Raw genomic sequence first — 23,246 nt, 5'->3', positions numbered from 1 at the left:
AACAATAATAATAATAATAGTAATAAAGAATAAAGAATAATAATAATAATAATAATAATACTCCATAATAATAAAGATAATAATAATAATAATAATCCGTAATAATAATATTATTATTAATGATTAAAGAAAATAATAGAAGGAAGGACACGCCTCATGTAAACGGGGATTGTGAATTGAGATTACTAAAAGCCAACAACACTAGGCGCACACGGTAGGATTCGAACTTGAATTGAGATTATTAAAAGCAGGCGCACACGGTAGGATTCGAACTTGAATTGAGATTACTAAAAGCCAGGCGCACACGGCAGGATTCGAACTTGAATTGAGATTACTAAAAGCCAACAACACTAGGCGCACACAACAGGATTCGACCCACTGACAAGCTACTGTTCACGCGAGTTTTCTACCATTTCTCCATTTGGAGAAGTCCAAAATTTGTCTCTCCAAATTTCTAAATAAACTGGGAGAATGGAGTGTAGTTAGACATTTGGAGAAATGATTTTAGTAAACAACTTCTCCAATTCTCCATTTTTTTTGGAAAATTCTCCATTTTTCCAAGTTGCTAAACGACTCCTTAATTTTCTCTCCCGACCAAATTTTCCGACCACATTGTAAAGTGGACGCTATTTCTGACCACTTCAGTCGTCGGAAATAGCTACGGGCAATTTTCCGAACACTCTAAGTGGTCGGAAATGTGGCTGGAAAAGCAGTTTTTGACTGGAAATTGCTGATTTTCGACCACTTTTTGGTTGTCAAAAAATTGGACATTTCTAGTAGTGATCTTAAAATAGTTGACGGATGAGAACTCAACTGTATTTAAATAAAAATGTCGTGACATTTTTTTAAATATGTTAAAGTTGAATGGGATCATTTAGGGAAAAAAAGTATTGCTTTTGTGAAAATAGCTTTGGGTTAAAATCGCACCATTTTGAAAAATGTGCAGTCGTTTAAATAAAAAACAGTTGCATCATTTATGTGAAAAAAGAAGCATAATTCTAATAAAAAAATCATTGCTTTGGAGTAAAACAATATCATTTTAGAAAAATCATTAGAAGTTTAAATAAAAAAAGGTTGCATCATTTATGTTTAAAAAAAAAATAAAAAAGAAGTAAAACAACACAACACAGTGTTGGGGTAAAAACAAAATCGTTTTGGAAATTTGCAAAAATTTACAAGAGCATCAGTGTAGAGTAAACCTACATCATTCATTGTTTTAGTCCAAACATGTATTGCTTTCATTTAAATACACATGGATATTTAAAGAAGGTTATTATATATGGATTTTTTTTTTAAATTTGAAAGTCTAACACATATTGGTTTGAGTATAATATACATGATTTATTCATTCAAAATTTTATTAATATACATAAATATTACCTCCCCTTTTAAGTCTAAATCTCTTTCCATTCATTTTCTAGATGGATGATCAAGATTTATTCTTATTTCTCACAGGAACAACTATTTTTACATGATCCATATATATATATATATTCAGGTGAGTACTATTATATTATAGAGGATTTTGAGGACTATTTATGTACTTTGGATTGTAATATTGAATGGTTTAAGATTGTTTTTTTTTTTGGGTATGTTTTCGATCATCTGTGTAATTTTATACTGGGAGGGGGTATTTTAGTCTTTTTTGTTGTATTTTATTTATGTTAGTATTTAATGAAGCGTTTTTTTAGGTATCTTATTTGCACGATAATTGTAGTTGGAGTCTTTTTGTCTTCCAATTCCGATTCGTTCGCAGCAGTCCACACAGCGCTTCGCTCCCGTTTTCGAGTAGGCATCTTGAAGGTTCATCCTCATCGTTTTACTATTTTGCACTGCCTGTTTTGAATTTAAACAAGTACTCTATCATATATTGCATCAAACTTGCTAAAATGCCTTCTAAGTACATAAGTTTTTGAACTTGTTGTGAAACTTGCGCAAGACTGCCTCTAAAAGCATCTTCCTCTAGTGGCTTTAGACGAACTTTTGATGAATTATATGTTGGGTATTTATTTTCAGGAATTCTGCGTTTGCTAAAATATTTGTGTTTATGTTGTGTGCATAGTTTCCGTTTGTTGTGTGCAAGGTGACAATATATTTTGTGCACAGTTTTGGCTTGTTATTTTTGTTAATTTATATTTTGGATATTTATTTTTAGAATTATGTCAATAGTTAAACTATATGTGTTTATGTGATGTGCACAGTTTGGGTAAATTGTGTGCATAGTGACTGAAAGTTGTGTGCTTGGGTATGTATTATCATTTCCTTTAAAACAATTGCATTCGAAACTAGGTTGTTTAAACAAATCGTTTGAATAGATCTACGGCTGTCTAGATTGTCATATTTAAGCAAAATAATGTATTTTTTGAATTTTGATAAATTATATGTTGGATATTTTTTTCATGGAATTAGGTGTTTGCTAAAATATTTGTGTTTATGTTGTGTGCACAGTTTGGGTTTGTTGTGTGCATGGTGACAGTATATTGTGTGCCTTGGATATAATTTCATTTGTTTTGTTTGTTGTTTTTTGGTTACTTTGTATGCACGGGTTTGGAATCATGTGTGCCTGTGTTTTAATTTAATTTTTTCCATTGTGTTCTTACAAAATGTTATTCTAATTATTATATTAAATTCCAAATTACTGTTTCATTCAAAACTAGACATTAAAAAAAAAAACTTTAAAAATGTTAAGGTTTTTTAAACACTCATATTTAAGCCTACAATTTGTTGTTTTGAATTTTTGCTAAATTATATTTTTAGATATTTATTTTTGAAATTATGTGTTTGCTAAAAATATGTGTTTATGTTATGTGTACAATTTGGTTGCTATGTGTGTACGATTACGGAATCATGTGTGCATGTGTTTAAATTGTTCCATTATTGTTCTAACTATGTGTTGATTGTTATTTAGTCTATTAATTGTTCACTCTCTTATTGCTTATGTTGGTGGTTGGTAGCAAAAAAAGGCTAGCGATGCACCTTCGGAGGGGTGTTCGTCCCGATTGCTTAATGATGACGATGATTGGGCAGGCTGTCCGGTTGACCGGAAGTCTACGAGCGGTTATGCCGTGTACATTGGCACCAACTTGGTCTCCTGGGTTTCTCGTAAACAGAAAACAGTAGCCCGTTCTTCCATAGAAGCTGAGTATAAGGGGCTAGCAGGTGTCTCCGCTGAGGTCACGTGGATATGCTCTCTACTTCGTGAACTCGGGCTTCATTCTCAGCGTCCTGCAACTCTATGGTGTGACAATCTTGGCGCCACCTACCTATGTGCAAATCCGGTGTTTCATGCGAGGACCAAGCATGTTGAGATCGATTTTCACTTTGTTCGTGACAAGGTCTCTTCGGGCGAGTTTCAGGTTAATTTTGTATCCACAAAGGATCAACTAGCCGATATCTTCACGAAGCCTCTACCCGCATCACGGTATGGTCTACTCCGTGACAAGCTCAATGTTGTGTCCATCCCACCTTGAGCTTGCGGGGGTGTGTTAGATATATTAGGCTCATATGTGGTTATGGTTTAGTCTTCCTTATTAGTGGCCTATTGTTTAGGGACTTACTATAGTAATATTACTGTGTAGGACTCTGTGTAATTATTCATTCAGTTAATCAAACACTCATTGTCCGACTGCTTTCCTAGATCGGTTGCGGCGGAACCCTCTATGGGATGCCCCGGATACTAATCTAACCGCGGAAGAGCGGTTGCGGTTTCCGAGTGCGAGAATTAGGGTGCTGTAACACCCCAATTTCTGCTCCGACAACTATTACAATATGCGTAATATAACGCTACGGAAGCTTACATCTTACAGCAGTAAACTGGGTGCTACCGCCACACTTAGAGTGAAGCCTATCACCTCTTTGATAAAACTTCCACTCTAAGTGCACAGGCTAAAAGAAACACACTCAACATCAACACCCCAAACATCAAAATATAATATTTTAGGCATATATATTAATATCAAAAGGTATTTATAAGAATTTGCCCGACGGCTGTTATTACAAACTCCGGGTCCTCCACAACCTAACAGACTAGAGTCAGCCAAAACTAAGGTTACCAAAAGATATTTACTGGGCTGACTGGGGTTGCTGGAGTATAGTCAGGGGATGCTGGAGTATAGCCTGGAGAGTAGCCTTGAGAATAGGGTGGAGAATACGGGTCTCTGCCCGACGTGTCATGCAAAGTCTGACCAACAAAAGTAGGTCCCGAGCAAACATGATCAGGAGTGTTTGCCGGGCTACAGGATCCCTCACTGGATGACATCTGAAATGACGTACACGGTGAAGTGTAGTTAGCACGACGGCTAAGTAAGGTAATCCATTTGTCACTTCCATTAGGTAAAAGTTTTGACAAATATTTCATAAAGGTAAATACACATTACCAAATATGGTGTCCATGCCTTTCATTACTGCAATCAACAATTAATGCCATATAATCACAAGCATATAATGAGTATATAAGTCACAACACATTTCCTTATCAAACTTCCTAGTTCATCAAACTAGGTTGCCTTTGATTTCTTTTCATACAGGATAGGTTTTCAGAACTATCCCTGTCTATCACATATGTCAATGCCACAATTATGACTTCTAGTTGTCTTCAATTATGAAAACGTTACTTAGTTTCTGACTAGAAGCAAGAGACCTTATTGAGGATACAAGTTTCTTTGACTAGACCGAAATCAGATCTGGACATGGGGATTACGGTCCTGCCCCAAGTCTCGTTCGTGATCCCTTGGACGAAGGTTCATCATTATGGTCCCTAGTTTGGCCCCACCTAGGTCCATAAAGCTGATACCAACCCGAAAATGACATGAGTATCTATACTTAAGTGTGCACACCCCCACGGCCTACGCCTGACTGAGTGATATAGAAAACTCCCCTGCGCCTGACTGAGTGACGCAGAGCCTCCCTACGCCTGACGAAGTGACGTAGAGACTCCCTACGCCTGACGAAGTGACGTAGAGACTTGGCGAATAGACTTCGCTTTACGTATGAATAAAACCTGCGCCTGACTGAGTGACGCAGAAACTCCCTACGCCTGACGAAGTGACGTAGAGGCTTGGCGTATACTGCCGTACATATATTGAAGAAGACCATCGGTACTATAGCCCGAGGTAATATAAATGACAAGGTCCTCTTTGACTTCCTGAAACTAAGGTTTTGAAAACATTTTCCTTCCTTTCTCATCTTCCTTGAGTCAAAATCATTTTTGGACATTTTCCACAAAATCAAGTCCCTATTTTGAAAACAATTACCATTCTCAACTTGGTTCACAAGTCTCGTCTCTCAAAACATCTTTCTCAAAACATTTTCCATCATCACACTACACATTTGTATATATGCATACCACATAAGCCTAACACTTTCCACATATTTATGCATATTCACTTAAGGTACACATACCAAATATATACATATTACAACACTCCATTTAAATATACATACGTACTCATATATGTACATATATTATAATACACACATTACACGTATATATATATATACATACCACATATATATATACTTAATACTCATACCATATATAATATGTATATATTACTTATATACACATGCGTAGGTTATGCTACACATCCAATATATATAAATATGTAATGCTATTTTCATATATATAAATATATCACACACATACATATACAATATATATATACCACACGCACACATCATATATATATTACACACACTCACAATTATCATTAACACATCAATAATCATACTAAGCATAATTCAGAAAATTCAGCTTGGCGCAGTCCGAAAGATTGAGCCGGTAAAGATAGTTCCCGAACTCTTTTTCACTTGAAATTTTTATGGTAGAATCCCAACTTATAGTACTTAATGTCCATAAAAAGTTTTGGTCATTTTGATCCACGAATAAACACAGAAAATTTCATTTTTGCCCTTGGCAGTGGGCTGTCCGGAATTCTGTCTCTCCCTGGACCAGTTTTGGGAAAAATTCCGAAAACCATACTTCCACTACTCCGATCATTATGAAATTTTATATGCGGGTTCTACACTTATAGAACTACATGTATAAAAACAATTGGATCAAAATACCTTACCAATTTTTCCCAATAAATTTCGGAAGTTACTGCCAGAATCTACCCTGATTTCCTTTCACTATTTTCACAAGTATAAGCTCATATGAACATAAATACAACATATACAAGCATATCCAAGCTATGAACATGTATACAAAAATATTCCCAAAGCTCCAAAAACACCATATTTCAACCAAAATCAATTATCCAAATTCAAGTGACTAATTCCAACTTAAGGGAATTCCTTACCTTGTAAAGGATTTCTAACACCTTAGGAAGCAATTTTGGATCCTTTCCCCAATTTTCACCTTAAAACCTAGATTCAAAATCAACACCATAACATCATGTATCAAGAAATTAAACATAGATTCATAACCTAGGAAGGATTACAAAGCTTTCTACCGAATAATATCGAAAACTTACCGAATAAATTGGAAGTTTAGAAGGATTTGGCTATGGAACTTTGGAAGAAAAAATGGTGGAAGATGATCACACCTCTCTCTCTCTCTTTTTGGCATTTGGGGAAGAAAAGGGAAAAAAAATTCCTTTTATATTTAATCCCAACTTATGGGATAAGCTTTAGGAAAAAAAATAATAAAATAATAAAATATCTCCACAACATATCAGTTGTGGTCCAAACAGATAAAGTTTCGGTGGAAAATAATCCAGAAAGAATAATTTCCGAAACCACAAATTTATTCCAGTCAAAAGCTCCAAAATGGGCTAGGTTCGGTACACTGCGGAAATTTCGCGGTGTACGATCAGAAATAAATTTCGACCCTTATAGCTCATCCAATTTCAACTTAACTAAGCAGGAAGTTCATACTTAGTCATAACATGCCTAATCATCAATTTCTAAGGAAATCCGAGCTGAAAATTCGTCCTCGAAAATTTTACGGTTCGTGACCGGCACGAACGATCGCAGCTTAATGACAACTATACCTCCGTATAAAAATTCCCTTGACATATCGGGAGATCATCTTATGAATGTCATAGCCTAAAGATATATTTTCCGACCCTTAGACTTATCGGAAAGACGAGGGGTTACAGGTGCCGCCTTCACCATCGGTAGAGGCTTTGGAAGACCTTATTGCACAACAAAGGATATTAATGACCTTGGGTTTGGTGGTGTTCTTGAGTCGAAGATTAAGGAAATGCATGTCCATTTGGGTCGTTGTGCAAAGTTGTGTGATTCCTCTTTTATTTTTTTGCGCACACGACATAATGTCAAAGTGCACACGAAATCTACAGACATGGCACACGTTATTTAAAGGCATTGCTCATGCTAAAATAACATTGTAGCTTACATACTTCTCCCAGCAAAAAGATTTTTGTCAACAATTGACTCCATATTTTTAATTCAGTAGTAGCATATATATGTCTCAATTATAAATTACTAGTGAAGCAAAAAACTACTTTATGCACTAATTAAACTACTAAAATTCGTTGTACCCACTGTCGAACTAGATGACTATTTTTTTTGGCTAAAATTTTAGAACATTTACAAAGTCATTTTTTATTGAACTAAATATACATACACAAAGCTAACATTTTTTCAAAACAAAATACTAGAAATTATTTATCACACTGTTAGTTAAATTAGCCCTAAATCTGTGATGTATGTACACACAACAGTCTTATACTTGGCACACGATTTATATATGTATGACACACAACCTCTAGTCACACAGAGATCACAATCAACCTCATGGTAAGCACATAACGTCTAATTCTGTTGCACACATTAGTCACACAACTTCGTTTTAATATTATAAATGCTTGATGACCAATTTCCACATTTAGAAGGGTCTTGCCTGTTGTGAGCATAAACGGTGGTTGTGTATTTCTTTAAACACGATCACTGCATAATACCCGGCCTTTTGATGTCTCAGGCCACACCGAGCGATACATCCAACCCTGTTTGACACACGTCGACGTGCCTTTATATTTGCTCTGGTTTCCTCACTTGTACTTTTCGAGACTTCGTTCTTCTTCACTATGTACCCTGCTCGTGAATAAAGCAAATACTTAACTCCTACGTCTCTATCTCTGGTCCTCCCCATTGTGCTGCATCGGACGATTAGAGTAGGAATCACATTCATTCAGTAACTGATTACACAAAGAGAGAGTCCTATTTGAGTAGGACACTAACCTCTCCTATTCTACAGGACTAGTAATGTAGACTAAGTTACAACCACAAATACAAGTCTATAGAATAAATAACAATAATAATAATAACCATAATACTAACACACCCCCTCAAGCTCTAGGTGGTAGAGAAGCAACATGGAGCTTGCCTCGTAAAGCCTGAAACCTCGGACCCGGTAATGGTTTGGTGAAGATATCAGCAAGCTGATCCTTCGTAGACACAAAGCTGACAACAAAGTCCCTAGACGCAACTTTGTCTCGGATAAAGTGATAGTCGATTTCAACATGTTTGGTGCGCGCATGAAACATCGGGTTGACTGCTAGATAGGTCGCCCCAAGATTATCACACCATAAAGTCGCAGGTTTGCCGGAGTGGAGGCCGAGCTCACGGAGTAGTGACACAACCCAAGTGACCTCAGCCGAGACATCAGCTAGGCCTTTGTATTCGGGCTCTATAGAAGATCGTGCAACAGTACGCTGTTTCCAGGAGAGCCAGGAAACAAGATTGTCACCAAAGAACACACCGCATAGCCACTGGTGGATTTTCTATCAACCGGACAGCCGACCCAATCAGAGTCAGAGTAAGCATATATTTCAGAAGACGACGAAGCAGAAATACGCAGCGCATGATCATGAGTCCCCTTAACATAGCGAAGAACCCGTTTCAACATACCCTAGTGATCAACCGTGGGAGAGTGCATGAACTGACAGAGTCTGTTAACTGCATATGAAAGGTCAGGACGAGTGATCGTTAAATACTGAAGGGCCCCAATAATACGTCGATACTGAGTCGGATTATCAAACAAGTCAGAATACGGCGTAGCGGTCTGTGTGATGGATGCCGGAGTAGATAGTGGCTTGCAATCAGCCATTCCCGCACGTATGAGGATATCCTTCATGTAGCGTCACTGAGATAACATAAAACCACCATCTACCTAAACAGTCTCAATTCCGAGAAAAAAACTCGGAGTGCCCAGGTCTCTAATCTTGAAAGTAGTTGATAGTCGGTGTAAAAGTGTGGAGATCAGAGTAGTATCATTGCCCATCATGATGATATCATCAACGTAAACCAGCAAGAAAACCTTAGAGTCACCAAGACTATAATAGAACAACGACACATCAGTTTTCGAAGATTTAAACCCTGTAGTAGTCAAGAAATCATGTAAGCGTTTAAACCAGGCACGTGGGGCCTGCTTCAGGCCATAAAGAGAGCGTTGTAAGTGACAGACATGACCGGGATGAGCTGGATCTTCATATCCTGGTGGTTGTTTCATATACACGGTCTCAGACAGATGTCCATTAAGAAAAGCATTGTGAACGTCTAGCTGTCTTAAGGTTCAATTGTTCGAAACCGCTAGAGAAAAGAGAATCCGGACTATAGCCGATTTCACTACTAGGCTAAAAGTGTCGAAGAAGTCTTCACCTGCAACTTGATTGAATCCCTTGGCTACCAGACGAGCTTTGTGACACTCAATGGTACCATCTGCTTTGCGTTTGGTACGGTATACCCACTTGCAACCAATAAAACCAATAATATTCATTTGGGGCGTAGCCGGTACTAGTAACCATGTGTTATTATGGAGTAATGCATTGAATTCCTGATCCATAGCCTCGCGCCACTACAGGTGACCCACAGCCTGGGAGTAGCAAGTTGGGTAAAGACTCGTTGTCAGGGCATAGAATTGCTCATCAGTGCCTTGTGTTTTACGACGGGTCCGCATGACATGAGAGTTCTGTTGTGATTTAGCCCGAGGAGGGTTCTGTGCTGTAGTTGTGCGATGCTCAGTTGATGTGTGTGGTGCCTCTATTTACAACGGAGGTGGTTCATGAGCCAGTGGAATAGCCGTGGAGACTGGCTTTGAACCCATATGCACGGGGCTAACACCCCATAGTAAAGCTGGAGTGCTTTGTCCAGAATTAACCTGTAATGAGGCAAAGGGAAAAGTAGTTTCATCAAAGCGGACGTGACGGCAGATAAAGATTTTCCCCGTTGTGAGGTCCATGCAATGATATCGCCTAAATGAAATAGGGTAACCTAGGAAGACACAGGGAGTAGACCGATATTCTATTTTGTGCTGATTATAAGGACGGAGATATGGGTAACACCTGCACCCGAATACTCGAAAGAAAGTGTATGGTGGTGTTGTTTTATGTAATCGGTAATATGGACTCTCGAACTTGATTGCAGAGGAAGGGAGACAATTAATTAGGTAAGTAGCAGATTCAAAGGCATAATCCCAATATTGCTGGGGTGTTGAGCTTTCAGCCAATAGGGCCAAACCGGTTTCGACAATGTGCCTATTCCGGCGCTCAACACGACCGTTTTGTTCGTGTGTATAGGCACATGATTGCCTGTGAATGATGCCTAAAGATTCAAAAACCTTATGCAGGCGACGATACTCACCCCCTAAATCAGATTGGATGGCTTTGATAGAACGCGAAAAACGTCGTTCTACCATCACCCGGAATAAATCAAACGTTTTATAAATATCAGATTTTAACCGAAGCGGATAACACCAAGTAAAACGCAAAAAATAGTCTACAAACAGAACGAAATAACGACAGCCAGAATGCGAAATTATAGGAGATGGACCCCATATGTCCGTATACACTAAGTCTAGAACATTTTCACTAGTGCTATCTACCCTATCTAACGAGAAACGTGATGACTTGCCGAGTTGACACGCCGAACACAATTTTGCAGCACTAGTGTTGTTTGTAGTGACCGGAACAGTTTTCAGAATTTTCTGGAGGACACGACTGTGAGGATGACCTAGCCGTTGGTGCCAAACAACTGACGACGCCCGAGAGGTGACAAAAGCTGAATGAACTCGCGGGATAAGGAGCTTGTACAAACCCCCGTTGACCGAACCTTTAAGCAGAATTTGCCGGGTATTGGAATCCTTCACAAAAAAACATATCTTTATGAAACTCAAAGAAGACGTTATTGTCATTAGTAAATTTATGAACAGACAATAACGGCAAACATAAATTTGGAACATGTAGAATTTGTGACAGTTTTAAAGATTTAGACGTAGAACACGTAGAAGGGATTGTCGCATGTCCAACACGGGAAGTTTCCAAACCTGTGCCGTTACCCACTCTCAAAACATCGCCTCCGTTATAATTTTCGGACTGCTGCATCATGTCAGCGGCTGGAGTTGCGTGCGCGTAGGCTCCAGTGTCGGGAATCCATGCATCAGCAACAGCCGCAGGGGAGTCTGTTTCGCCGGAGAGAGCAACGTTCGCATGAGCCGCCGGCTGATCATCATACCTGCGGAAACAGTTTAGCACAGAGTGACCATGAGAGCGGCATATCTGGCACCGTGGTCCGCCACCTCTTCCGCGACCGTTGTTGCCTCGGCCATGATTGTGGCGACCTCTGCTGTTCGTTGAATTGCGGCCACCTCCGTGAAACTGACCGCCACCGCCATGTCTACCGCGGCCTGCATAGAAGGCAGTAGTAGGGCCATCAATCGGCGAGTTGCACATCAGAACGTGATCTTTGGCCTGAATGAACTCCTAGGCCTACAGCATCGACGCCTACCATGGCGGCATATTCTTTGTAAAAACGAACACCCTCGTCTAATGAGTCAAAAAGTTGCCCGATGTATGGCTTTATTGTTTCTTCACAACCCGGTATACATTCGTCGTCTTCTTATTCACATTCTTCAACCTCGCACCCTTCAAACTCCCACGCTTCAACATTGATATCCTGTTCATCTGGCACATATTTTTCCCACATATGGCACACATTGTTTATTAGTATGTCACCAATTATAGAACCGTAATTGTTTGCATTTAATATTTTGCTTCTTGCAGAAAAACATTCCAAAGTAAAAAATACTCACAACGGTCACACGCAATCTGTTCCTATTGTAGCATGCATGGCTCATTTAATATATAATATCAAACCATAAAGAATTCCTCATGTCCCTAACTCACACACTACCTAACTTTATAGGTTATTTATTATGCTTTGCATCTCTTAAACAGTAATAAACAAATTAGAGGACTACTCCTTATACACTCTTCCATTTTTTTTGCTATGCTTATCATCCTAGAATTATATATTCCAAATATCACTTAACAAACCATACTTATGAAGCATTAAACAAATTGCATGTGGTATTCAAACATGTTGAATATCTTATTAAAGTTTATCCTAGTGGTCTCATTGAACAACTCCAAACCTACGCATGTTTTCAATTATAAATATTAAAGTTGTCACACACCATTTACCAACGAGGCACACAATATTCAACATAATGGCACACAATATTCGAACAACATCAATGAAGATTCCTCTCACCCTATCTCATATGCAACCAACTTTAAACAATCAATTACATTTTTTGGAAATGCATTTCTTCAGTACTTTCTATAAAAATGTTATCTTTTGGAAATGCATTACTTGTGAAAAGGATTGTGTTTTTCTTAAGTTTATGTTGAGAAAATCTTTATGAATATTGTGATGGGAAGTAAATAATTTATATTGAAGTTGAGTACTATAAAGCTTTATGGCCAATTATTTTGGAAGTGTGATTATATGATGTATTAAATCTATTTTACCGGGTGGAGTAAACCTTACTTAGCAATGTTTTGCTAATTCCATTGTTTTTTTTTATTTGTGGGTTTCACAGGTGGTTAATTAGATGGCCTGCTGACAGTGCGCTTATAGTAGATTTTGTAGTCGCCATCCTTATGTATTTTTTTTTTGGATATTCTTGAATTAAGACTTATTTGGTTTTGATATTGTACTGACCTATATTTTGAGAACTTTGGTTTAGCCTTACATCTAGTTATAGTTAGTTTAGATGTGGCGGTTTCATCCTCGTGGTTTTTGAGGACTTCACTGCTTTCCGGTGCGCTCCTCTTACCTGGGTGCCCAAAATTCTCACCGACTTCTCTTCATAAGATAGAAAAAAATATTTATATAATATAAGCTTAGCTTTGAAGATTTTGGTCCGATATGGAAAAGAGAGTGAAAGGTTTAAGGTTTCAATTTCAAGGACAATGTCGGTTAAGAGTAGAATCAAGGTTATCAAGGCTACAACTGAGGAAATAAGGTTGTCACCTTGCACAAAATCGCTTCGAGAAGAAATTAAGAACGAGGTTTGAAAACACAGAAAGGATTTTTCAACGATAGGGTATTCTGTTTTCCAAGGAAAGGAAAGAAATTCAGTTTCAAGAGGAAATATGAATGAGGTCTAGAATAGGTAAAAGGGATTTCTCAATGAAAAAAGGGGTATTCGATGCTTCAAAGAGAAGAGAGGAATTCAGTTTCAAGAAGAATAAAGAATCTAGACTTCAAGCGGTCTCTTCGGTTTAACAATTCGATCACCACGCTTGATCAATTGACGATTCTTGCCCTTGCTCCTCATGTGACGAAGGAATATGACGATTTACTTACATCGTTTCTTCTTGTCTTCATGCATCTTAGAAGTCCAAGTTGCTTTTCCATCTCTACTTATCTTGGTCTTCACCGCTTCAACGTTCGCACCTTCTAACTCGTTTCTTCTTTGCCTCTTCAAAGGTGGATAGAAATACCTTAACGGTTGCATGTCCTGACCTCACATTCCGGTTCTTCATGCTCCATCATTTCCAAGCTTAGCTCGCGCGAGATTCTTCACCATCGATCCAGAAGCATCTACTCGACGAGACTTAACTCTTTCTTGGCGCATCAGCATCCACTCTTGACGTTCCCTCGCGATCAAGGGTCTTCAAGTCTTGATCTTCGAGCTCCAATCGCTTTCTTCGTCTCACATCGGTGCATAGAACTTGGCCTTTAGGTCTTGAGGTTAACGAGGATCTTGCGAACGATGCTACACATGCAAAGACGCCACTTCCATGGGACGAAGACTACTACTATTGATTCCGAGCCGCAAGTAGATTAGTCCTCTGCAGTAGGTCGCCAATCTTCTGATATTCCAGACACATGCGATACTACCCTAATTCTTTGCATCGATAGACAACCAAGTTGCTTACTCTTAGTCTAAACCAGGCCTTTAACGACGCAACTTCCTTATAGCAGATAAGAAATTACCGGAGAGATGCACACCAACAGGGTGCAATAGCCACAGGCGCAATTTAAAAGCGATAAGATAACGAAGCATAAAACAATCAAATAAACAAAGCGCGTCCTCACTGCGAGTCCTAGCATTCTCACATCCTAGGATTCCCAATTGCCTTAATTTCTACTGGTCAAGTCTTAGAGTCTCTAAATCTCAAGTCCTAAGGTCCCTACTTAGACCTCAACACAGGCTCTGATACCAACTGTAACACCCCTAAATCACGGGCTGAGATAAAGCAATAATCTTAAGATAAAGCTATGGATACCTCAACGCTTAAAGAACTGAAATGCGAAAGCGAACTATATTATAGCGGGGTGTTATGCCACATCTAAGTTCAACCACAACCTAGATGCTAAGGCAAACCAAAATCAACCAAACAATCCTCAAACGAACTATCCAAATCATTATTACAACCAACCAAGTTCTAAGGCACGCAGGCCCAAATGTCTAAACATCAAACTACCAAGTTAGAACATAAAAGAGGAATAGAACGATAAACTAGCGCGCTCACGTACCGGTTCTACTCCATACCTGGAAAACATTTAATAAAACATTAGCAAAGAAATGCTAAGTAATACTCCGTTCACACTCGTAAGAGTACAATAATATACCATAGTGTTGTAAATAGGTTTTACTCACGCATATAAAATATATGCCAACGAAACCATCTTTATTTAAATATCAGGAGACTCAACAACAAATAAGTTGAATGGATCATAAACCAAAGACTCCTCAATAGAACTCAATATCAAAGGGACAACTCCAAACACTATAAGACAAGAACTCATTAGCCAAGTACTCAAAATAAGGACACAACCTCAACAATATAATGAATAAGCGTAATAGTCAAATAAGCATATCCCAATACTCATACCCAAGGAAATACATATATACATGCATACATAATATAAGGCTATAGGCTTAGTTCCAATCTTTACACAATTCCAACCTTTACACCAGTCCATCCGTGTCACCAGTCCATCCGAAACACCAATCCAACCACAACACCATCTGGAGTCAAAGCTCACAGCCTCCTGACCAAAGGAGCCGAAGCTCATGTCGCCTATCCAATAGAGCCGAAGCTCAGTGCCGCCTATCCAGTTAGTTAATATCCATATACCATATATAGTTAGGAGCCGGAGCTTAATGCCGCCTATCCTAGTTGAGCCGAAGCTCAAACGCCGCCAATCCAAGGGTTTCACACATATATAAATAGAGTTCCAAGAAATACTTCTCAAGAATCCAAAGATCATAATATATATACCAAGAAGATACTTAATACCAAAGGAGAATAACCATACTTATATATATATATATATATATAGACTCAGGAAATGAATAGCAGAAACCAATACTTCTAGAATATAACCAAGAAAGACCAAACCAATGATACTAAACAAATCTCAATATAGATGGTCAAGAACGATGGATCAATACTCAACAATCAAGGTAAGAAACTCAACATAGCTCTCAGAATACATCTCAGGAAGCAAAGATAGAATAACAGGTTATTCGACATCAAAATACATACTGGAACAGAAAGGGAATTACACTTGACGGAACACACTAGCAGAACGCCCTACACCGCCACACTCATCACCTAGAAGGAACGGGCCAGGCTCACGGGCCACACTACACTGCTAAACCATACCGCCCCTACACTTACGGCAAACCTCAACGGGACACATTATACTGTTGAGACGCACCGCAAGAACAACAACAACGCACAGAATCTCAGACTCAAATCATAGTCTCTCAATGATAGCTCAGAATATTGATTAGAATACATTTCTAGAAGCCAATGAATAACATGAAATCCTTTAGAAACACAATAGACACACCAAGAATTAAGAACCACCAAATATAGCTCAAGAATACACAAAGATTACTCAAGAATCAAAGCACAGTACAAGGATTATCCAAGAAATATACCCAAGGATTTCAAATACACCAAATACACATATAATAGAGTGAAAATAGGATTTGTGAGACATGGAGTCTTACCTCTTGAAGCTAGCTACCCAACCAAAACCTCCAAGAACTCAACCTAGCAAGCCACCACCTCCTTGATCATCTATCAACCCAAAACCCACCACAAAGAGAAGGAAAGAGTTCATAAAGATAGCAACAAAGGGGAGGAAATGAAAGAAAAGGTAGGATCTTACCATGATCTTTCTTGAAGAACAATAAAAGAAGGATCTTTGCTTGAATCTTGAAGATGGAATGAAGATCAATTTTTGAAGGAGAATTGGAAAGAAATGGTGTGAAATAAGAGTAGGGGAAGAGAGAGAGAGTGTGTGTGTGTGATCTCTAGATAAGGCTAAGTCTTGAATATATATACTACCATATAGATATACATATATGTATATATTAGGGTGAAGGATTAATGAAGAATGGGTTTGAATCTTTATATATAATAATTGTATGTACAAGAATAATTATCGGGCCAAATGATTCATCTCTTAAATAAATGAATACATAGAATAAGGAGAAAGCCCATAATATTAGGAATTAAATGTCTTAAAAATAATATATATACTAGTATAAGGAATTGGGCTTTTGATTTGGAATTACCTTAGGAAATATTCTTAATTCAAGAATTGGGCTCACTAGAAAGAATGGCTTTAATTTTAGAAAATAATCATGGAGGGGTAATTCCGGAATAATTTATTACGGGGCGTCACACTTAGAATGTGACTAGTTACTAAATAAAGGTTATTCTTTTTTTTTTGGTAATTCTATTTTTGGAAAGTTTCTATCTTTAGAGGTACTATCAATAGTAAGTTTTAGAATTGAAAAACGGGGGTGTTACAGACCTTATGTTTGATCTCCGGATCGGAAGCCCGACCATGGGCCTTATGTTTAATCTCCGAATTAGCGATGCTCCTTCTCGATTGCCACCACTGGTGCTACAAGCTCGATTAGGTCGGCATTGCCACCATCGACACGATGAGCCCGGGATTAGTTCTCGGCATTAAGCCCTACAAAGTAGGCAATTAAGCCTGCTTGGTCGGACTTCCCACCTCGGGTAAATCCAATCTCTTGATTGGTGAAAATTGATCACTTAGTCACGTTAAAAATCTGATTGCTAGATCGATAGCATTCAATTTCTCTATCATGTTAGAGGTTTGATCTCTAGATCAGTAACTTTAAACCTCATAAATTCCCAAAGTCCTACAAGTTAGTCAAATTGACCATCCATCGTCAAAAGTTAAAACGAACTCGGGAGGCCATCGTATCTACTCCCTTGTGTTGGCGATTCTTGCAACATAGAGAATGGGGGGCTGTTGGTAGGATTATAGGGCAACTCCTTCGATCTACGGAGCTCATTAAAGCAATTCCCGACCGTAGTGCACTTCCCGAGCAAAGTGACCTTGGTGACTAGCACACCATAACATACTCCCCGAGTATAATGACATTCCCAGTCTCATTAGACTTTCTCGGTCTCATCAGACTTTCAGGTTTCCTAGCGTCCCTCCACTTGGGACATTCGGTTTGTAAACCGAGCGCAAAAAGGGAAAACCGCCTCGTTCAAATTTTCGAAACCCATCATAATGATTAACGTGGATGAGCAAAAACTAACCAAACACGATTTGGTAAAGAACGATCTTAATACCATGTAATCGAGGTCAGGGTTTGACCAGGCTAAAACTAACTACGACTGGTCAGCTCGAGTAAAAGGCATGGGGAGAATTATTCTCACTTATGATCGGTAAGATCAATAGAGGTCCTTGGACCGCAAATAAATCTAAACCCTTGATTGGTAATATTTGATCGCTATAACTCATTAAAAATCCAATCTCCCCATTGGTGAAACCTAGTCTCTTGATTGGTAAGGTTCGAACCTTAGATCGCAGGTAAGTCCAATCCCTTGATTGGTAAAATTGAATCTCTAAATCGTGATTAATTTGACCTCCCAGTCATAACTAATAATCCGGTCACTAGATCGGTAAAATTCAACCTCTCAATCCTATCGCAAATTTGTCCCTAGATCGGTAGAGTTCGAACGACCCTTCTAGACCAAAGGACTGTGCTTAAGGTTGTGTTTTTTTTTTCTTAGCTAAGATTTTTTCCCATTGATTTTTTTCTTAGTCTAAGGTTTTTAACGAGGCAATCGGCGTAAGTCACGAACTATACGGTCAGTTTTTTTAGCCCGAACTCTCTCTCATTGGCGCTTAAGGTTGTGCTCTTTTTTCCTTAGCTATGATTTTTTTCCACTGGGTATTCTCTTAGTCTAAGGTTTTTAATGAGGCAATCGGCGTAAGTCACGGACTGTGTAATCAGATTTTCCAGCCCTAACCCTTCCTCATTAGCTCGATGTCAGGGCATGGACTGGGGGCTACTTGATAGGGAATATACCCCGAGTATACGGTTTACTATACGATATACGATCCTAGGTCGGTCCAGATTCGGGTTAGGATCGTGTGGTAGGGTCAAAGTCAAATATGTTAGGCCTATATAAGGACCATTAGACTCACAATTGTAGGGGGTCTTCTCTTAGCTCTCTCTAAACACCACTCAAGAGACTTCTTCCACTTTTTCTCTACCTTCTCTCTAGAAGGCTTACTCATTTTCTCGCTACTCTCTCTAGAAGGATGATTAAAAAGGCTTATAATTAGCTAATTTTGGTCATATGCTCTACTCTTCATACAATTCCTATAAACTCTCTACACACGCAATATACTTGGGGGTATTTACTATATCAACAGAAATCTAACATTCCAATCAATCTAACATTTCGTGAACCAAACTTCATTTTCTTATGTTAACATTGAATTTTTTTTTTCTGAAAGTGCACAGCAATATATAATATCTAGCTATAAACAAATTTAAAAAATAAAAATTAAAACTAGCACATAAAAACTCTAAAATTCACATAATTTTTTTAAATGCATTAAAACTTCTAAACGAACAATATGTACGCATTACACATCTAAATTCTACTCCATCTGTCTCATTTTGTTTGTAATGTTTCCTATTCATTGGTCAAACCAACTCTTTCTTCATTGCTTATTTTCTTTAGTAATTTTTAAATTTGATTTTTTTTTGTTTAATAATACATTTAAATAGTTTCTAAATATATAAATTTTATATACTAATACTAAATTTAATATTATGAAAAATTAAAATAAAAATAACTTCAATCAAGTATCGTTAACCGGATTAGACAAGCAAAATAGGATTGAGGGAGTATATTATATAAATTAGAATTCAGAATTATAATTAATTTCTGTTTATGAGCATTATTGTGACATATCACCGTGGACTAATTGCAATACTGCTGAACATACTTGAGAGCAAGAACGCGGCAAACAGTTGACTCTAACAACAGTACACATACGACACATTCACACTAACACAATACAGAGATGAACAGACAATATGATCTGGCAGTTAATATACAAAAACTACAAGTATGATGTCAAGGTCAGCTGTGATCAACGCATCACAGAGGTGAACAGCTAGCATTATCAGTTAAATCAATCGTCTACATACAAGACATGCGATAGCAAAGTTAATCAGGTTTCGCTGTTGCAACCAAACATGCAAAACTTGTAGCGTATCAATTACACCACACAGCAATTAATGCGCCGCTTTTGTAACTGAATGTGTCTGAGCCAGCCTTGCATGTATGGTAGAAATAATGTATAGACTATAAAGGCAACTAAGTGAAAAATGAAACACTACTAAAGTTTATTTGCTCTATGTAGGGAATCTGTTTGCTCTCCCTTGACAAATCACAAACCCATAGTAATGGTAACAGATTACTCTGAAACCCCGAGGAATTGAGCAAAGCTAGGATATTTAGGCTCCCATCCTAGTTCTGTACGCGTATTTGAGTTGTTTAATTTCTTGCCTAGTGGATCACTAGTTCCTGCAGGAAAGACACAATAGAGAATCATTTTAAAACCCCCGCTGAATCAATTGGAGCATCAATGATAGACACACACATGAAGGGCTCAATAAGATTTCCCTGTATGCAAGAGCTATTTATTACCAACATTTGTCAAATGCTTACCTGTGAAGCCCTTAAACTTCTGGCTATACTTCCCACTTTTATTGACCAGGTCCATCAATTCTTGCCTGAACAGAAGCTACCAAGGTTTAGAAGTTCAGTACAACATACCGATGCTAAGAATGACAGTGCAATTGCATATGCAGCTCCATTGTGAAAGATAGAGGCATAGAGCTACCTTCAATATAAAAAAAGTGCCAATTATTTTAGCAGGATAACCTGGACAAAGGGTGGTTGTCACACCCCAAAAAGATCCGACCATGAAGTTTCTTTTTCAAGATGACAATAGCTAGTGAAGCTGCATCCTGTTAGAAAAGAAGGCATCACATCAAACATGACATGCTCAACACTGATACAAGGACACTACTATGTATTGTTAGGAATTAACAGGGAGTATGACTTTTATAGCAGCCTTAAATATTTTTAAGGAACATGCAAATGGCAGGAATCATGAGGCTATAAACTCAGAAGATTCACACACACCTCATAGTGTATAAGATTGAGGATGTGATCTGGACGAATCTCCGAAGTTCCTTTGCTTAACCAAAAGGTATGTGCGCCTCTATCGGCTTTGTACGGACAGTTAAGGTAAATGTAAATAAGCAAAATCCTTAGAAGAACATGTAAGCTGAGTAAAGATGTCAAGGCACTGAGAATCCACAATTAAGGATATGTAAAGTCCAGCCAATCTAACAACAGAGCCACCAAATTCTAGCACAGCTTTCTCTGCCTTTAGAAGAACATCAGTCCTAGGGCTTCTCCCTATTGGCACATCTGGGGAATCCTGAAAATGTATAGTGGTTAAAGACTGGAAATTTCACAGTTTATATGCAGTATTTCTTTATGGTTAAAATGCCAGTATCTTAAAATTCACAGGGAAAAGGCCTCTCTGAAGCAGTTAAAAGACAAACTGTTTAGCAGCACAGTTGTGTTATGTTAGATGTAAAACCTCATTGCATGGCCCATTGTCAAAGCAATCATACGGTGCAGAGCTTGAGGTGAACAGAAAAGAACCTTCGCCATTCCATTTCAATGCAGCCTCCCTGTAAGTTTTATACAGAATGAGAACTTACTCCTAGTGGCACACAACACTTCAGATAAATAATTGAAAAATTAGCTTGACAAAATCAGTTAGAATAAATTGAATAATATGTGGAAAAGTTTACATATAACTATCTGATGCACAGTCAACCTCATCAATTCCCTCTAGAAGAAAATCATATTCTGATATTCACATACTCACACATGCTATGCACCAATTCCATATACTGATATACATACACAAGCTTTTATGAACACAACTGCAAATGTTAATAATCTTAACATTGTTCTCCAGATCAATATGAAGAGATGGACCCTTTACTGCACTAACACTAAACAAGAACTAGATTAGTACGAAAGGTGTTACTCTGGTGCCTACTTGACATCAGCAGGATAATCTTCAGTTCGTGATGGAGGAGCACAGAAGATAACATAAGGGAACTTATCAGAAAGCTTGTTTTCTTTCAAAGATGGTTTGATTCCCATTTGGATCAGTTCATCATGATGATCAGTGGTAATGGTTTGCCCAAAAATTTGACTACCTGGGTGTTCCTGCAACATGTCAAAAGGAAAACAAATTCTAGATATACCTTTCAAATCATTGTTTACAAACTATTAGACATGTATAGCTATCACTTTTCCATCTCATTTGACAACCCTATCAAAGAAGCATTCAGCTAACAAGAAAGTGTTATGAATCATTTCAAGAAATGGGGAAGACTACACTACCTTCATAAACAGATCATACATATCAATCTTACACAAGCACCCGCACACAAGTTCAAAGGTATGCAACACATTTATGGCATTTAGCTTTCTGGATAAAATTCGCTTGGGTTATTGGCCAATTGAGATGAGAGTTAATTTTGATCCCCAGTATCCACACTTTCCTGTGATTATAGACAAAATTACTCCCTGTATCTCATAACCATCATCATATCACTAAATCTATCAACAAGAAGAATTATCTACATTGTCTCGAACTCCCTATATTACCACCATTATCATTTCACCAAACCTATCAACAAGAAGAATTATATACATTGTCTAGAAGAAAAATTCCGACAAATTTACAGTTACATTGCACAATCAGAAGCGCAGAATTTATACCTCTCGCCATTTTTCAGCGACTAAACGCCCGAGCACCCCCGGTCCGACGATCAGCAAGTCATTTGCCCCAATAGCCACACCCGAAGAAGCATCCAACCCCTCAGTCGTTGCATCTTCATCATCCAAAACACAGATATCCGACCAACGCATAAAAAAAAGTTTTTTTTTTAAAAGAATTTTTTTTTTAAATCACATCGTTCCCACACGTAAAAATTAAAAAAAAAATTAAAAAAAAAAAATTCAAGAGGGGAACAGGGAGAGTACCTACCAGTAGCGGAAGAAGAAGCTTTAACTTGGAAAGAAGTGTCCATGGGCGAAGAGTGCTTGAGGGAAACGAAATTGTGGGCAGAGAACGATAGAAACGAGAGTGAGCTTCTAGAATTGAGTTTTGGCGAGTCAAAACGAGGAATGATTCCTATCCTTGTGGCAAACGTATTGGAAATGGTGAGGCAGACTGTACTGCCCATTTGGTAGTGATCACTATTGATGATAAGATCGAACTCGTGCTGTTGAGAAGGGGAAATCTCGTGCCCCAACCAGTGTAAATTCGGTATCTAGTAAAGTAATTTACTGGGCCGTTAAGCCGAAAACCACAGAGGTCATTTACTGATTTTTTATCTTTACCGCATCAACCCAATCGTTATACCCTGCATCACGGTGCACATAGCAATCTGCACCACGTACGTAAACGACGTCGTTTCGATGTTAGTAGACGCGGACGCGAATGACTCTAGGGAATTTATTATCTATAATACACATAATCATTATCTAGAATACACAGAACGTTTGTCTATAATACACAGAATG

The 23,246-nt window shown here is 38.2% G+C and overlaps 1 protein-coding gene across 3 annotated transcripts; it reads right to left on the bottom strand.

Annotated features, from left to right (window-relative positions):
- Positions 1-19,642: 19,642 nt before the first annotated feature.
- On the bottom strand, positions 19,643-22,967 carry LOC116014800. Of its 3 annotated transcripts, none has more exons than XM_031254749.1 (9): positions 22,708-22,966; positions 22,440-22,552; positions 21,709-21,881; positions 21,238-21,331; positions 20,962-21,072; positions 20,772-20,861; positions 20,508-20,593; positions 20,292-20,356; positions 19,643-20,147 (listed from the first exon to the last, which is right to left on the bottom strand). In XM_031254749.1, the coding sequence occupies exons 1-9, from the start codon at positions 22,904-22,906 to the stop codon at positions 20,038-20,040; spliced, it is 1,041 nt and encodes a 346-aa protein (XP_031110609.1). In that variant the 5' UTR covers positions 22,907-22,966; the 3' UTR covers positions 19,643-20,037. The 3 variants fall into 3 exon arrangements, 1 of the variants encoding a protein (XP_031110609.1); XR_004097494.1 differs by having other exon boundaries at positions 20,122-20,147; positions 20,292-20,367; positions 20,467-20,593; positions 22,708-22,967; XR_004097493.1 differs by having other exon boundaries at positions 20,122-20,147; positions 20,467-20,593; positions 22,708-22,967.
- Between the last annotated feature and the right edge of the window lie 279 nt (positions 22,968-23,246).

This window comes from Ipomoea triloba, chromosome 4 (genome assembly GCF_003576645.1).
Source record: "Ipomoea triloba cultivar NCNSP0323 chromosome 4, ASM357664v1".
Classification (NCBI taxonomy): Eukaryota; Viridiplantae; Streptophyta; class Magnoliopsida; order Solanales; family Convolvulaceae; genus Ipomoea; species Ipomoea triloba.
Note: the sequence above shows the minus strand (reverse complement) of the source record. Positions and strands in the feature narration are given on the sequence as shown.